Source organism: Papaver somniferum, chromosome 7, assembly GCF_003573695.1.
Source record: "Papaver somniferum cultivar HN1 chromosome 7, ASM357369v1, whole genome shotgun sequence".
NCBI classification, from domain to species: Eukaryota; Viridiplantae; Streptophyta; class Magnoliopsida; order Ranunculales; family Papaveraceae; genus Papaver; species Papaver somniferum.
The window spans coordinates 105,535,766-105,553,812 of NC_039364.1; the positions used below are offsets into that span (position 1 = coordinate 105,535,766).

The 18,047-nt window shown below is 35.9% G+C and overlaps 2 protein-coding genes across 2 annotated transcripts; one reads left to right on the forward strand and one right to left on the reverse strand.

Moving 5' to 3' along the window:
- The first annotated feature begins 5,721 nt into the window (after positions 1-5,721).
- Positions 5,722-10,206, forward strand: LOC113295041. Its single transcript, XM_026543401.1, has 4 exons — positions 5,722-7,081; positions 7,196-8,833; positions 8,915-8,998; positions 9,113-10,206. The coding sequence occupies exons 1-4, from the start codon at positions 5,722-5,724 to the stop codon at positions 10,204-10,206; spliced, it is 4,176 nt and encodes a 1,391-aa protein (XP_026399186.1).
- A 3,531-nt stretch (positions 10,207-13,737) lies between these two features.
- On the reverse strand, positions 13,738-14,277 carry LOC113295042 (heavy metal-associated isoprenylated plant protein 3-like). Its single transcript, XM_026543402.1, has one exon. The coding sequence runs from the start codon at positions 14,275-14,277 to the stop codon at positions 13,738-13,740; it is 540 nt and encodes a 179-aa protein (XP_026399187.1).
- Between the last annotated feature and the right edge of the window lie 3,770 nt (positions 14,278-18,047).

Sequence of the window (18,047 nt, forward strand, 5' to 3'; positions counted from 1 at the left end):
TACCAATTGAAAAAGCGGGGGTACAACAACCTCACCCAATATTTCAATGAGAAATCTGTATGGACTAACTCTAATATACTTTTAAGAGAATCAACTAGACGGTCAGACTCAATCTTAATAAAAAAGTATATCAAGGAGTTAATATCTCTATCTCTCGATTTGATCTTTACTCAAGCAAATGGAAATCTGCGAGTCTTTATCAAATACTAGAGAGATAAACTTGGATGGTATCAAAGACCAATATCCAAGTGTCAACCAATGTAAATCAACAACCAAAGGTTGGATATTCTAATTGATTGATCTTAACGCACAACCTGTGATATTTCAATTATATAACAAAATATATCGCAGAATAGAAATAACACAGACACCAGAAGTTTTGTTAACGAGGAAACCGCAAATGCATAAAACCCCAGAGACCTAATCTAGATTGAACACCATATTGTATTAAGCCGCTACAGACACTAGCCTACTACAAACTAACTTCGGTCTGGACTGTAGTTGAACCCTAATCAATCTCACACTGATTCAAGGCACGGTTGCGCTCCTTACGTCTCTGATCCCAGCAGGATACTACGCACTTGATTCCCTTAGCTGATCTCACCCACAACTAAGAGTTGCTACGACCCAAAGTCGAAGACTTCAATAAACAAATCTGTATCACACTGAAAAGTCTGCGACGATAGATAAATCTGTCTCCCACAGATAAACCTATGAGTTTTGTTCTGTCGTTTGATAAATCAAGGTGAACAGGAACTAATTGATAACCCAGACTTATATTCCCGAAGAACAGCCTAGTATTATGAATCACCTCACAATAATCTAAATCGTATGGTAGCGAAACTAGATATTGTGGAATCACAAACGATGAGACGAAGATGTTTGTGATTTCTTTTTATCTTGCCCTACCGGAGATATAATCTCAAGTCAATTATTCAATTGAACTCGTACAATAGAAAATGGCAAGATTAGATCGCTCAACTACAAGAAATTAGTTTCGTCCGGCTTTACAATCACAATAAATTCTTTCAGTCGTTAACCTACAGGGTCTCGAGAAGAAACCTAAGGTTAAAGGAGAATCGACTCTAGCAAAACCAACTAGTATCAAACATGAGGTGTGGGGATTAGTTTTTCCAATTGCTAGATGTCTCCTTTATATAGTTTTCAAATCAGGGTTTGGAATCCAAGTTATCTTGGTAACAAAGCAATCAATATTCACCGCTAGATGAAAAACCTGATTCAACCAAGCTAATATCTTTCAACCGTTAGATCGAAACTTAGCTTGTCACACAAATGAAATGTATTTATTTAGGTTTGAGTAACCGTACCTAAACGTGTACACTTAGTTGGTTCACAAACAGTTAACCAATGGTTATCCATATGAGCACTTTCATATTAACCGTATTCATCTTTCTCATAACTAGTTCAAATGACTCATAAGAACTAGTTCAAGAGTTGTTCAATTGCTTAGGTCTTTATTCATAGACACAATTGAAACAAAATCGGTTTGATTCACTTGAATTAATTCATGAACAATATATCCACGATTTTCAAAAATTACATTCCTTATAATTTATTGTTTTAAGTTCATGAACTACCAATTTAAGAAATAACCAGCTTGGGTACGCGTATGGGTATGCGTTTCTTAGATACCGGATTTGAGTTTACAAACTCAACAGAAATTTTCGGTTCGAAAAATTCTGTGGGTATGCGTACCTAAGGCGACTGGTTTACTAGTTTGCAAACTTACAAACTCAGCAGAAATTTTCGGTTCGAAAACTTCCGCAGGTACGCGTACTCAAGTAACTCAACATGTCTCCTTCACCAATACCGCATGCACACATATGCACGCACTTGGTTTCCAGCATATGGATTTATACACTAATGTGTGAACACACTATATATGCTTATATCCATAGATGGTAATCTCAACTCTACATTTCAGTCATTGAAACATTCTTCTATAATGTTATAACAATCGTTATTCACGACTATCGTCATCAAAGATATTTTCAAGATTGAAACGTCATCATGACTTCCGTCACGGGTAAAGATGAAAATGGTTAAAGCAAAATCTCACCAACACATATTTCTAGAAAAAGATACGCGAGTAAACTCGGCTCGAAATAGCAAATGTGTATGTATGAAAACTATCATAATTGTACGACTTTGTCTCAAGAGTTGGAGATAGAATAGACTTTTGAGTGACAGATAAGTTCAAGTCTCCACATACCTTTTTGTCGGATGAAGTTCCACTTATTCCTCGAGTAGTTCTTCGTCTTCGTAAGATGATTGACATGGAGTCTGGAACTCAACTACACTTAACTATCCTAGACCGAGACTTAGTCATAAGTAAACTAGAAATCAAGACATATAGTTTTGATCACTAATATTGACAAACGTGCTTGAGATAGAAACACATGCGAGTTCGACCGAGCAGTGCTCTAACAATACGTCTCTGTTTAGGTTCAGAGGCGATTTTTACAAGTTTTTCCTTGTCAAAAAACCACCGTCTACACTTAGTTACTATAAAGAATGTTTGCAAGTCTGTTTATGTTCTGAAAAATTTGGATGATGTGTTAGTAATGGGTTGTTATGAATTAATATTAGTGTTAGTTTGGTTTACTGATTTCTATTCATCTATAAACATTGAATGAATGATTGGTTTGTTATCAAGTGAATACATGTTAGTATTAAAGATTGTAGGTACGTACAACTAATGGAGTTAACTTGTATATACAGATAAAACCATGCAATGTTTTTCTTATTATTAAGTGTCAACAATGGAAGTTAATCCAATAATGTGGGGTCAACAATGGAAGTTGATCCATGAATAGGATCGATATTTTGATATTGTTTACATAAGCATGTTTCCTCTAAAAACCAGTAAACCTGGAGCCAAGGAAGATGTTCACTTCTTTTTCTTTATGAGATGGTCAAAAGCTTGATGTATTGCAAGACTTCCTCATCAACATCGTATCCATCGTCTGAGCCGTTTTCATCTGAAATATCATCCAATTGTCCATCTAGGCGTGTTCCCAGTTATACACAGTTTCAGACAATGGAGAAGAAGTGATAGATTTTTTAGAAGAAGCAGAGCTTTGAACCAAGTCAGAACGTTTCTGAGCTGGTGATGCGTTGTTTGAGATAGTACATCTGTCCATAGAGTCAGATTGCTACTAACACAGAATTATGAGGTCTTAAACGTGTTTTCCTGTTCTGGTACCAATTGAAAAAGCAGGGGTATAACAACCACACCCAGTATTTCGTTAGGCAATCTGTATGGACCAACTCCAATATTTTTCCGAGAGAATCAACTAGGCAGTCAGACTCAATCAAGGAAAACATATCCAAGAGTTATATCTCTGTTTCTCAATGTACTCAGAAAATCAAACAGATAGAATCCGTGAGCCTGATTATTATGAGAAACAACTTGAACAGTACCAAATACCAATGTTCAAGTGTCAATCAATTTCAATCAACAACCAAATGTTGGATTTACCAATTGATTGAACTAGGCACAACCTGTGATATTTCAATTATATAAACAAATATAATGCGGGAAACAAATAACACAGACACCAGAAGTTTTGTTAAGGAGGAAATCGCAAATGCAGAAAAACCCCGGGACCTAGTCCGGTTTTGAACACCACTTGTCACACCCCCGCAATTCTGGGACTAGAACCTAGTCCAGAATCCCGGAGCACCACTATTGTAGGTCCAGATTTTTTCTTTTAAAATTAATAACAGTTTGGAACTACGAATAAATTCCAATAAATAAATAAATTATTTACAAAGCACCTTAAATAGTTACAATCCATAATTGAAAATAATTAAACAATACATATCGACGATGTTGAAAAACCGATTCCCAAATCCCCATGATAAAATTATAATTTCTTTTCTTCTGCTAGTGTCTCTGTATACTCTGTAGAGAGAGAGGGAAAAGCTAGGGGTGAGAAACCACAGCCCAGTAGAGGATTTCCAAAAATAATATAGTGCAGTGGAAAAACAAACCAAACGATGCATCAAATTAAGTCATAATAAAACAAGTACAGTCTTTCAATTATTTACTGATTTTTATTTCACACTTTTACCCAATCACACTTCCAGTTTAAGTAATTAGCTTCTTAAATTATTTTAGAACATTTTATTATTTTTCATTCAACCAAATATCACTTAGCAATTTATTTATGCGTGTTCCAAATTGTGTAACTTTTATATATTTTTGGCTTCATTGTCTTAGGACTTTCCCAACAAATCCTTAAATTTTTAGATTTACAATCACTGCCCACCGCGACACACACTATTTGAATAGTTGTGACCCTGAACTCGGCTCGACAACCCCAATCTTTATTCATGGACCGCAGCACAAATCACAATCAACCTTTAGACAACCCCAATCTGGTGCACCTCACAAACGCAATAGCTATTGTGACCACACCGGTATTCATAAGCGCGATAGCTATTATGGATACCTGATTTCATCAAACACATCTCAACATACACATCCACTTCCCACCGGCACTTCCTAGCCTGACCTCTTAGCAAGTAGATTACCCAATTTCACTATACTTGTAATTTTCGGAACAAAGATTATCGTTATTTTCTCTTCATTTAAATCTTTTATTGTAAGAGGTATTTCAAATACTCACCGTTAATAGCTTTTCTTTTTATTATTATAATTATAATTTTGAAGCTCTGCACTCATTTGTTTGAGTTTTGTTTGAGTTAAATGGTTATTAAGACGTGTATGTATCAAGTTCATTGTTACTGTTTTAATCAAAAGAATAGAGGTAAAGAAAGGAACAACTTCAATGATTATTAGCACGTGTGTTGTCACCAATTTAACCCCATGCATTTCATTCTAGATTTATCATGTGCGAGCAACTGACGTTAAACCACAATCTTAGCAGAACAAAAGGAAATCCATGCTATGCACTTAATTAATTTATTAAACCCAAGTCAAGTCTTTGTTCTTCTTTACAATAACCAACTCCAAAACAGTTTGTGATCCATACAAATAGATAAAAATCAATTTTCGTAAACAAACCATAAGCCAAGTCCATGAAAGTGAGACGACAAATTTCGTTTCTTCTTATTTTATTATAATATTGTAAACGCAAATCAACTTCTCAGACGCATCACAAAAATACAGATGAAAACCAATTAAAACAAACCCTAAGTTAATCACAGCACGTCGATGACATTAGATACTTGTAGTGATACAATATATAAATTTAGCAGTCAAAACAATATGTATTAATGCTTAAAAGGTTTTAGTTGTATTTCGCAAAAATCCTCTACACATCGAAATGTTATAGAGATGATGACGCAAATAAAAATCATGCCAAAATAGTTTAGTTTTTTGTTGCAGCACCAACACTACATCTTCTCTATTTCCTTAATTAGTATTTTCTAGTTTAATTATTTATTTTCTATGATAGACAGTTGCCTTTAATTCATCTAGTTTGGCTAACAAGTCATGCAGTTGCCTTAATTGTTGTAACTTGGTTAGATATAAATATGTGCTAGCTTGTTTACGAACGATTATCAATCAATCAAAACAACTTAAGTTTATTTATTTTCTTTTCTTTTAACTTGGTGGCTGATCTCCAACTCAAAGGATCAAGGCTTGTATTCTTAGATTTATTTAGTTCAGAACCCTAATATCTGGTATCTCAGAGCAGGTTCGATTTTCACCCAAATTTTTTTCTTCTAATGACGATTATTGAGGAGGTTCAAAATCTTAAAACAAGTCAGGAAGCTCTCACCAAATCAGTCGACGATTTCATGCATGCAATGGCAGAAAGTCATGATGATTTGGAAGGATTAGATACTTTGTTTACTAGATTACAGACTTCAAACACCAAAAATATGGTTGCGCTAATGGATGATAACAGGAGAGCAATGGCTACTATGATGCAAGCAAATAAACAGGATATAACTTCCCTTGGTGATACTATCGCTAGAAGTATGACACAACTTCTTCTGGCCCGTTTTCCTATCAATACTACTCCTCCTGGTTTCAATACCAACACTAATGGAAACATTGGAACTACTGGTCTAAATAATGGTTCTCTTTTTGACAACAATTCTGGTATTCGAGCAGCTTCTATCAATTTGAAATTTCCAACTTTTGATGGTACAGATCCAGCAGGATGGATTTTTCAGTCAGATCAATACTTTCGTCTGCATAACATAGCAGAAGCTCTCAAAATACCTTTAGCCACTGCTCACTTTACTGGTGAAGCCAATGCCTGGTATAAATGGATTCAAGGTAAGTTAACAGATCCTTTTTGGCTGCACTTTTGTTCCCGTATCTGTGATCGTTTTGCTGACAGAAAGTTTGCAAATCCTCGTATGGCATTATCTTCAATGTCTCAGAAGGGATCAGTTCGTGACCATATTTCAGAGTTTGAAGAAATTTTAAATTTTGTTACGGATTTTCCTGAGGATTATATTGTTGATCTTTTTATTAAATCATTGAAACCTGAGATAAGATCTATGGTCGAAGTACTGGAACCTCAAACCTTATTTGTAGCCTTCAAGAAAGCTCTTAAACAGGAGGATGTGCTAATTCAAACTTCTTCCTCTTACAAAACAGCTCGACCTAATCCTTTCCGACAAGCACTTAATGCTCAGCAATTTAGGAAAAGTGCAATTCCTCCAGGAGCTAAACGATTATCTCTTGAAGAACAAAGGGAGAAACGTGATAAAGGACTATGTTTTAATTGTGATCAACTATATGTTCCTGGTCACTTATGTGCTAAACCTCGTTTATTAATTATGGATATGGCTCCAAACAATGATGATAACTCCAATGATTATTATGAAGAAGAAGTTATGGATGATACTACCATCAATACAGCTGACGTTAATAAAGAATCAGAAATTTCTCTGCATTCTTTAATGGGTTCTTCTTTTCCTAAAACTATGAGACTCACAGGTTATATCAAAGGAGAACCTCTTACAGTTCTCATTGATTCAGGATCTACTCACAATTTCTTACACCCATATATTGCTACAAAACATGGTTTTTCTACTAAACCTAGTGGCACTGCTTTGAATGTTATGGTGGGTAATGGTGGATTCTTGGAAACTCAAGGCTCTTGTGTTGATATACCACTTCAGTGACAAGATTATCAGTCAACTACTGATTTCTTTCTCTTGAATATTAGTGGGTGTGATGCAGTTCTTGGTGTTCAGTGGCTGCAAACCTTGGGAGAGCATATGAAATTCCATTTGCATAATACTGACTATTTATTGGTTGGGAATTCTTCTGCTTTAATCATGCTCATGAACAGTTCTCCACTGCAACGATTTTTGGATTGTGCACACAATGGTTTTCTACTTCAGCTCACTCCTAATTTATCAACAACACCTTCTGGTATGATACCCACTGAAGTTTCAGAATTACTTTTCCGTTATTCAGATATTTTTGAGCCTCCATCATCCTTACCTCCTTCTAGAGATCATGATCATCGCATATCTTTACTTCCTAACACTGCACCAGTTAATGTTAGACCGTATAAATATCCACACTTTCAAAAAGCTGAAATTGAGAAAATTGTGTCTGAACTTAAGCAAGCAGGGTTCATTCGTCAAAGCTCTAACCCTTATTCTTCTCCTGTGTTATTGGTTCAAAAGAAAGATAATAGTTGGCGTATATATGTTGATTATCGAGCACTTAACAAAGTTACTGTGAATGATAGATTTCTAATTCCAGTAGTGGATGAATTGATTGATGAAATGAATGGAGCTATAATTTTTTCAAAGGTAGATATGCGATTTGGCTTTCATCAAATTAGATTGTTTGATGCAGATATTCATAAGACAGCTTTTATAATGCATGATGGTCATTATGAATTCTTAGTAATGCCTTTTGGATTATCTAATGCACCTGCAACATTTCAGAGTTTGATGAATGATGTGTTTCGACCTTATCTTCGAAAATTCGTTTTGGTGTTTTTCGATGACATATTGATTTACAGTAAATCTTTGGCTGAACATCTTAAGCATCTGAAGATTGTATTTGAGTTACTACGAACAGACAAGTTATTTTTGAAGAAATATAAGTGTGACTTTGCAAAGACATCCATTGGTTATCTTGGCCATACTGTCTCGGCTGAAGGTGTTGCTGTGGAAGAAGATAAGATTTCAACCATTAAGAACTGGCCAATTCCTTCTACAATTAAAGACCTTAGAGGCTTCTTGGGTTTGGCATGTTATTATCGCGAATTTGTGAGAGATTATGGAAAAATATGTGTTCCATTAACTAAGTTATTAAAACAAGATGCTTTCAAATGGCCTGAGCAAGCTACATATGCATTTAATCAACTCAAATTTGCCTTAACAAGCACTCCAGTTTTGGCGCTACCAGATTTTACAAAGGAGTTTTGTTTAGAATGTGATGCTTCTGGTAATGGGTTGGGTGCAGTTTTAATGCAGTCTAACAAACCTATTGCATATTTCAGCAAACCACTATCTGGTAAGAATTTGAATCTATCTGTATATGATAAGGAAATGCTTGCTATTGTCTCTGCAGTAAACAAATGTAGTCCTTATTTGCTTGGAAGACACTTTAAAATCTACACAGATCACAGAAGTCTTAAATACTTTCTTGAGCAAATATTGTCTTCTTTAGAACAACAAAAATGGTTGTCCAAATTGTTGGGTTATGATTATGAGATCGTATATAAGTGTGGAACTGCAAATAGAGTTGTATATGCTTTATCAAGATTGGCTAATCCTCAACTTTTGGCCATTACTACTCCCATTTTTTCTGGAATCAATGGAATTGTCCAAGAATGCCATGCAGATGCCGTCTTAGGTACTCTTATTCAAAATTTGTGCCAAGACTCAAGCTATAAGCGTAATTACTCTTATGTTGATGGAGTTTTATGATTTAAAGGTCGTATTGTTGTGGTATCTACTTCTGAGTGGTGCAACAAACTACTTTATGAGTTCCATTCAACTCCATTAGGTGGACATTCTGGTTATTTGAGAACCTATAAACGTCTCCGGCAAAACTTCTAGTGGAAGGGTATGAAGACTTCAGTCAAGTTATTTATACAACATTGTGATGTCTGCCAACGCAATAAATATGAAGCTTCAGCTCCTCCTGGATTACTTCAACCATTATCTATCCCTACTGATGTATGGATTGATATTTCAATGGACTTTATTGATGGTTTTCCATTATCTAACAGGAATAACTCTATACTGGTGGTTGTGGATCATCTATCCAAGTATGCTCACTTCATAGCATTATCACACCCTTATTATGCTTCTACCATTGCTGATGTCTTTATTCGAGAAATTGTTCGTCTTCATGGAATGCCTAAAACAATAACTAGTGATCGAGATCCTATCTTCATGAGTCAATTTTGGGAAGCATTCTTTTCTCAGCAAGATACTCAACTTTGTCGAAGTTCAGCATATCATCCTCAAACGGATGGTCAAACTGAGGTAACAAACAGAACTTTAGAATTTTATTTACATTGCTTTACTGGAATCAGGAAAACAGATTGGTTCAAATGGCTTACATGGGCTGAATGGTGGTATAAAACCAGTTATCATTCATCTATTAAGATGACTCCTTATCAAGATTTGTATTGTCGAGCTCCACCAACAATTTCAACTTATCTCCCTGGAACAACTCTTGTGCATGTTGTGGATGAGTTATTAAGAGCTAGAGATTATATTCTGAGAATTCTTCACTCTAATGTACATGATGCTCAAGCTAGGATGAAAACGTATGCCGAAATTCATAGAACTGAACGTTATTTTGCTGTCAATGATTGGGTTTTCCTTCGTATTCAACCATATCGTCAGACAACAGGTCGAGATAAGACTTTTTCTAAACTATCCCCAAAATTCTATGGACCATTTCATATTGTTGAGAAAATTGATCCGGTGGCATATAGATTAGATTTACCAGAAACAAGTCGCATACATCCAGTATTCTATGTTTCTCAGTTAAAATTGAAACTTGGCTCTTCAACTGTTGTCAATACTGTTCTTCCCATTACTGTGGACTATGAGAAATGGGAACCTGAGAAGATATTGGATCGTAAGATGTTCAAAAAAGGTGATATTGCTGGAACTAGATGGCTCATTAAGTGGAAGGATCGCTCTAATGATGAAGCCACTTGGGAAGATGCAAATGTGTTTCTTGAGAGATTTCCAGAATTCCAGACTTGAGGACAAGTCGTGTTTCAGGCGGGATGGGATGTTGCAGCACCAACACTACATCTTCTCTATTTCCTTAATTAGTATTTCCTAGTTTAGTTATTTATTTCCTACAACAAACAGTTTCCTTTAATTCATCTAGTTTGGTTAACAAGTCATGCAGTTTCCTTAATTGTTGTAACTTTGTTAGATATAAATATGTGCTATCTTGTTTACGAACGATTATCAATCAATCAAAACAACTTAAGTTTATTTATTTTCTTCTTTTCTTTTAACTTGGTGGCTTATCTCCAACTCAAAGGATCAAAGCTTGTGTTCTTAGGTTTATTTAGTTCAGAACCCTAATATTTTAGTATTACGTAGAAACCCCTACCTCAAACGCATAAATCCAGTTTGACGTTTGTATTATTGACAAGGAAAATCATGATGAACTCCAGGCTATACGTCATACGAACCGAAACAACTATACTACTTGATCTTCCAATTTTATGTATTTAGCGGAGAAAACTGATAGCAAACAGAGCTTTAATCTACACTGGTGGTTTAGATTTCATGTTCACAAGCGAACGAAAAAAAACAAGAAGGAAAGGTAAGTTTTCTAGGTTTTAGTTTATGTATACAACCAAAACATCTATGTATACACGTTTAGGGAGAAAATGTTAATGGGTTAGAAGTCCAAATCCCAGACGTGAGAAAGAGCCTAGGTACTCGGTTTGACCAAAAGTCAAGTCAACTAAACAAAGAAATATTAAAAACATATTTTCCTAATATGGATTTGATTAGGTTTTATTTTTATTCTTCTTCTTTTTACCCATTTAAAATATTTCTTAGAAATTACCACATAAAATGTATGTACTCATTTTCTGGAGAATCGGTTATGGCGGAAGCTCATTTTAAATAGACGGATTATGACAGTCGTTATAGACTCTAGCCTACTACAAGTTAACTTCGGACTTGAATGTAGTTGAGCCCTAACCAATCTCACACTGATTAAGGTACAATCGCGTTCCTTATGCCTCTGAATCCCAGCAGGACTCCACGCACTTGATTCCCTTAGCTGATCTCACCCACAACTAAGAGTTGCTACGACCCAAAGTCGAAGACTTGATAAACAAATCTGTCTCCCACAGAAAAGTATATATTCTGATTGATAAATCTGTCTCCCACAGAAATACCTACTAAGTTATTGTTCCATCTTTTGATAAATAGAGGTGAACATGAACCAATTGATAATCCAGTCTTATATTCCCGAAGAACAACCTAGAAATATCAATCACCTCAGAATAACTTAACTATATAGTAGTAGAACAAGTTATTGTGGAATCACAAAGAATGATACGAAGAGCTTTGTGATTACTTTTTATATTTTACCTATCGGAGATAAATCTCGAGCAAATCTTAGAGAAAATAGTACTCGATACTATATAACAAGTAACATCAGAACACGCAACTACAGAGAAAATAGTTGGGTCTGGCTTCAGAATCCCAATGAAGTCTTCAAGTCGTCAACATATAATGATTTTAGGAAAAACCTAGGTTAAAGGAGAATCGACTCTAGTCGCAACTAGTATCACACAGGAGGTGTGGGAATTAGGTTTCCCAGTTGCTAGAGTTCTCCCTTTATAGTCTTCCAATCAAGGTTTGATAACTTTGGAACAAAGCAATCAATATTCACCGTTAGATGAAACCTGATTCAAGATTCAAGCTAATATGTTCCCACCATTTGATCGAACTTAGCTTGTTACACACAAATGAAAAGTGACTTCATTTAGATATGGGTAACCGTACCTAAACATGTATATTGAGTTGGCTCAATAACAGTTAACAAAGTTATCCATATGAACACTTTTGTCTTAACCATGTTCATCTTAACACTTCTAGATCAAATGATAATCAAATGAATCTAATTGTGTTACTCATAGAGTTCTTCAATTGTTTATATTCTCGTAGAAGTATACAAGACACAATTGAAGCAAAATCGGATTGATTCAAAAGAATCAGTTCATGAACATTTTAGCCATGGTTTGCAAAGATTACATTCCTTAATATATAGATGCATTTGTTCATGAGTATGAAATCATACTTAACCGATATTAGAACTTTAACCACATAAGTTTGCAAACGGGTACGCAAACTTAAGTTCCGGACTTAATCGTTTCCAACAGTTCGCAAACGGGTATGCATACTGTCGTTCCAGACCGCATTCAGGTGAAAAAGTTTGCAAACGGGGACGCAAACTTAGTTCCCGGATTTTCACAGTAAAAACCGTTTGCATACGGGTATGCATACTTGGTTCCCGGACCTGAATCATTCTTACAACAGTTTGCATACGAGTATGCATAATGTGTTATATCCAGACAATAATTAATTGTTCTAAACTTCCATTTCAATCATTGAAACATTCTTAGAAGACGAAAATAGTTGTCTCATACAAACTATTAGCTTATAAGCAATTTTCAAGTCATCGAATGATCAATACGAAACATTTCGAGTCTACATGAAATGTCTATCTCACACAAATCATGTAAGATGTTACAAGGTGATTTTCACATGATCATCTTTTGAATTTCGTCAAGAATAATGATGAACGTAGTTAAAGCAAAAATCTTTCCAACACATTTCGAAAAAGATATAAGCGAATTAAACTCCGCTCGATATATCAAATGTGTATAATGTTAAAGTCTATATAGCTATACGACTTAGTCTCAATAGGAGATAGAATAGAATAGACTTCTGAGTGATAGATGAGTTCAAGTCTCCATATACCTTTTGTTGATGAAGTTCCTCCAAGCGCCCCTCAGTAGATATTCGTCTTTAATCGATGAACGTCGTGAATTCAAAAGCTCAACTACACATTCTATCCTAATCCGAGACATATCTATAAGTAGAGTAGAAATCAAGACTTATACTTTTGACAACTAAACTTGACAAAAAAGCTTGAGATGGCAACGCTTGCGAGTTCGACCGAGCAGTGCTCTAACAATAAGTATCCCTAATTTCTAGTTAAATTTTCTAACATTACACTTTCTCATCATATCCACATAATTTCTTATTCTCAACCATCCACATTTTTTCCGTAACTTGATCACAAAATAAAATTCATCATTAAACATTTCAGGAAGCCAAGATGATTTTGGAAAAATTATTCCAAGCTCAGGTGAAGCACATAAGTAGAAAATACAACTCAGCAGTGGAACACATTGCAAAAGAAGCAAGGATAAAAAATCTCCAACATATATCTACACAGTTCTAGCAAAGAGTTTAAAACTCTTTCAAACATCTGGCATTACTTCCAATGTATTTGATAAAAATGAAATTATAAACTAATTGTACTATATTTTCTAGTTAATAAATTACTACCTTTCCATAAAAAAAATCACTAAACATCTCATACCGACGAACATGATCAACCCCATAACCATTTTCAGGACCATACCCAATTTCATATCCATATCCATATACCTTTGTCTTGGACTAGCATGAAGGTGTTCATATGTTTTAGCATCTCCTCCATCTTGTCACTTCCACCACCACCATTTTCTTTCATCTCATCACCATCTTTCTGTTCCCCGACATTGCCTTCCTTCGCCGAACAATATGAACATCTCTTTTGAGTGTTTGTTTCAAAGAAGTTGTGAGTTCTGTAACATCCATTGTTCGTTTCACTTTTACTAAATTGTTGTCCTTATCAACGCGGAATGAATCCCTATCAATTCCTCCATACGTCGTCATAAACTTCTCAATTTCGTTAATACAATCCGCACAATGTAAATCAATCTTTAGAATAACAGTACTCATCACTTGAGGCGCCTGCTTTTTGACAACTTTCTTCTCCTTGGGTTTTTCCTTTTCTGGTTTCTTAGGAAGAGGGGAAATAAGTTCAACTTTGTTTTTAGTTTTTAACGCAATATATTCTCTTAGTTTTACTGGATCAACTCTTTTTCCTATCACAATTATCTCGTTTGTTGCACTATCTCTTTGAGTTTTCTCAACACCTTTAAAACTTTGAATGGATTTAATAACTTCATTAATACAACCATTACATTGGCAACGCATACTAACGTTCAAAACTATAGCCACCATTTGTACTCCATCATCTTCTTGTTTCTCATTCTCGCCCTTGACGATCTTTTCACCTTTATCTGGTAGTTTCCTCCTTATTTTTCTTCTCTTCTTTTTGATGTATATAGGAATTTTTAAGAGTGCCAACAAATTTCGAACTCAAAGAATAGATACCAACACCAACCAATTTTATATATCTTATCCCCTTTTTAAGTCTTCTCGTAAGAGTTTTGGAAAAAATACCAAGATTTTCTGGACGAAACATGCTAGAGAGGCCTCTGCCCTGCATTTTTCTTCCCATAGTTTTGGGAAATTCTCGAATGTTTTTTGCACGAAACATGATAGAGAGGCATCTGCCCCGCATTTTTCTTCCTTTTCTTTTGATAGTTTCAGAAAATTCTCGCATTTTTTTGGGCACGAAACAAAGAGATTTTCACCCAATTTCCTAAGCTCACTTTTCTCTTGCTTCTGACCTAAGCTCAAAAAATCTTTCCTTCCAGTTTGGTCCGAATTTGATACTTATATATACGTGTATCCCCTCCCGAACTGAGTACAAATCTGTTCACACTCCTCTAACGAGTGTATATTTCACATATTCTTCTGATTAGTTGATTATTTAACTGATGACCCCATTACCCTCCATGTTTAGAATCACGGCCCTCATTACATAACTCCCTAAATTAAATCAAGGGTAGAGATTGAAATGTGAAATATACACTCGTTAAAGAGTGTGCACGAATTCGCACTCACCCGAACTTCTAAAAATAAAAATATCCCCTCCCAACTTCTGAAATAAAATTGCCACCTAGCATCTGTGTAAACTCAATCGGGGAACTTCTAAAAATAAAGAAGGTACAAGTGCCAATAGGTGCCTTTAATTGACAGTTGCGGGTGCCTTTAGAAACTTTACTTCCTTGGAGTTACTACCTAAAGAACATGGGAGGTGCTTCTGTGAAAGGAGTAGTACTGAAACAATAACAATCAACTCTCATGGCAAAGCTTAGCAAAAAACAAAAAAAAAACTCTCATGGCAAAAGTGCCACAGGTGCGAGGCAAGAACTACTCGGTATAAAAGCACCATTGTCCAAACAACCCATTTTGATGATGTTACTCAATATCTACCTTTTTAGGCTACCTGCTGCACGCATAAATGAATAATCTTGTCATAACATAGCCAAACTAACACTATGTTTGTTTACTCCTGACTCATCTGAGTCGTCTGGATATGAGTCATCTGGATCTGAGTGAAATCACCTGACTCATCTGGATCTGACTCAATATGTTTGTTTTGAGTCAGATCTGACTCATCTGACTCAAAAAACGTGAGTCAGTGGTTTGGTCCCGTGAGTCAGGGGTATTTTGTTACCTGACTCAAATGGGTCCGAATCAGGGGTTATGTCCGAGTCAAATATCGAGTCAGATCTGATTCAAAATGCAAAACAAACGATCTGACTGCTGACTCGGCCCGAATCAGAGATTGACTCAGATCCAGACGCCGAGTCAGCTGCAAACAAACAAGATGGGTGTTTGTAAAGAAAGGAAGTTACAGCGAGAAAATAAATGTAAGAGCAGCAAAAAGATGAAATGAAAACAACAGAAACCATATTATTTAGTCAGATCACAAGGAAATATAGTAAGTTGTAAATTACATTCTTATACCTGTACAAAACTAAATGTATATACAACATAACCAAGAATGGAGATTCGAGAACAAGCCCATTGTCACGCACCTTGTCTTTCTGATCCTGCATTAACTTAAGTGGAACAGAAACACTTAATACTTTCAGTATCCATTCAACTGAGCTTTAAGACTGGTCAGTGGAATGTAAGGCACAGCAAGTTCATTTCTGACGGTGACGGATCCATCCATTTTCTTGTCCACAACCTGTAAATTCTGTACACCGACACCAACTGGAATCACCAATCTACGTCCTGGCTTTAACTGCTGTATAAGTGCTTGCGGAACTTCTGGAGCTGCTGCACCTACATGAATAGCATCATAGAGTGCAAATCCTGGCCAACCAAGCCTTCCATCTGCGGCCATGTAAGTGCATATCAATAAACCCGTAAGAAACAAAAATAATCATATGATAAATTAGCATCGACGAAATTCATAATTTAGAAGAAATGATGGAATTGTTATCATCTTTATCAGTCGTATCTTTTCAACTTTTGATGGTTCTATGGTTTTCTGGTTGTGGAAAATCCCACAACTACACCCTTGTAATGATAATAACACAAAGTTTAAGTTATATTAGTCAACCTAAACATTAATGATATTATTCACCACTTTGACAGTTATATGATCTTTCTAAACTCTTTATAATGAATGTGTATTGTTCTTACAATGGATTCAAGATAAGTTTATACACAACAATGGAGAAATACAAAGATGCAGGCTAATTTCTAAGATGGAACTTGTTTCTTCCTTTACTGAAAACTTTCTTAGCTCATCCCTCTCAATTGATCTCTCTCTCTCACTCTCTCTATCATTTCTAAGTCCTTATATAGGCAAATTTATCAATAGAAGACAATCATAATTCACGTGCAAGATTATAGTTCACTGATTATGTTTCAGTTTGTCTTACACGCCAGGCTTTTGGAAGCTGTTTCTATCTGTCGCACGGTTGTTTGGTCCTTCGCGCTTCTTTTAATGGAGTTAGTAATCACGTTATCTTTTTCGTGTAACTATTCGTTCGCACTCTTTTCCTATTGCCGCGTGACTACTCTTCGTCCTGTTTTCTGGTTATTGTTTTGCCTTCGTGCTTAAGATTGTTTTTCCCAGGGTGAAGTTGTATATTTGTCTTGTGCGAAATTTCGCCCCTAAATTTTGCCTCTTCTCGCGTTATTTTTCTGAAATTGGAATAGTGCGAGAATTCTGGTCGAACTTCGCACTAGCCTTGTCTTTTCGTTTTCCTTTACCCGATATTTCTCCGTGTTTTTCGTATGATTTTTTCCACGTGTTGTAACTCGTCTCTTTTCAGTTGACACATCAATGCTTCTACTTTTGACCGGCTACTGCTGTAGCTGGTTAGCTTGCTTCAATAAATACTTTTGAAGGGAGAGATTCGTCTATTTTTACTTTCTTATTTCTTCTTCTCCTCTGTTTTGGAAGAGCCTGTTTTTATTTTTACAGAAGTTTGTTTTCTGAGAGATTTACTGCATGTCAAGCCAATCCGTCATTCCTTCTTCTAATGAATCATATCCCCGGTAAGTATTACTTGAATCTGTAGTATTTTACTTGAGTTTTTAACATTGGATAGATGTTTGGGCTTGTTTCATTTCTGTTGTTGTTGTTGTTCTTGATGTTCTGTCTGTTTCCGTTATTCCCATACTTATTCCTATACCTAATTTCTCAGCCCCGGTCATACCCAATCGAAACTTCCGGAAAAATCTGTTAGTGATCGGAAGGGGGTCACGGAGGAGAAGAAAGATTCTCTCAAGCGGAAGCCTTTGCAGGATCAAGCAGTTAAGGCTTATGAGAATTCCCCTCAGAAGAAGAAGGTTTTGCGCCGCAAGGCCCTTGTCTCATGTGTAAGTCCATTGTCGCTCTTAGGACCAGCCATTGTCGCACCTTCTGTCCAGACGAAGGGCGAGATGGCCACTAGTCTTTCTCCGCGACCCATTTTCATTCTCACTCCTGCTCTCGTCCAACCTTCGCGTGTGGCCTTAACAACGTGCACTCCTCATGCAAAAGAGGTCATTCTGGAGGACCCTATCATTGGTGGAGCCTATTCCACTACCCCTTCTACTGGTGTTGAAAGATCTTTTTTAGCTATCGTGTGCTCTCT

What these genes read in the sequence shown, in the direction of transcription:
- LOC113295041 (XM_026543401.1), top strand. Translation starts at nt 5,722, where the DNA reads ATGACGATTATTGAGGAGGTTCAAAATCTTAAAACAAGTCAGGAAGCT. An exon ending in TGCTTTGAATGTTATGGTGG is followed by an intron (nt 7,082 to 7,195) that starts GTAATGGTGGAT and finishes GGTGTGATGCAG; the next exon opens with TTCTTGGTGTTCAGTGGCTG. An exon ending in CCATGCAGATGCCGTCTTAG is followed by an intron (nt 8,834 to 8,914) that starts GTACTCTTATTC and finishes TATGATTTAAAG; the next exon opens with GTCGTATTGTTGTGGTATCT.
- LOC113295042 (XM_026543402.1), bottom strand. Translation starts at nt 14,277, where the DNA reads ATGGTGGCTATAGTTTTGAACGTTAGTATGCGTTGCCAATGTAATGGT.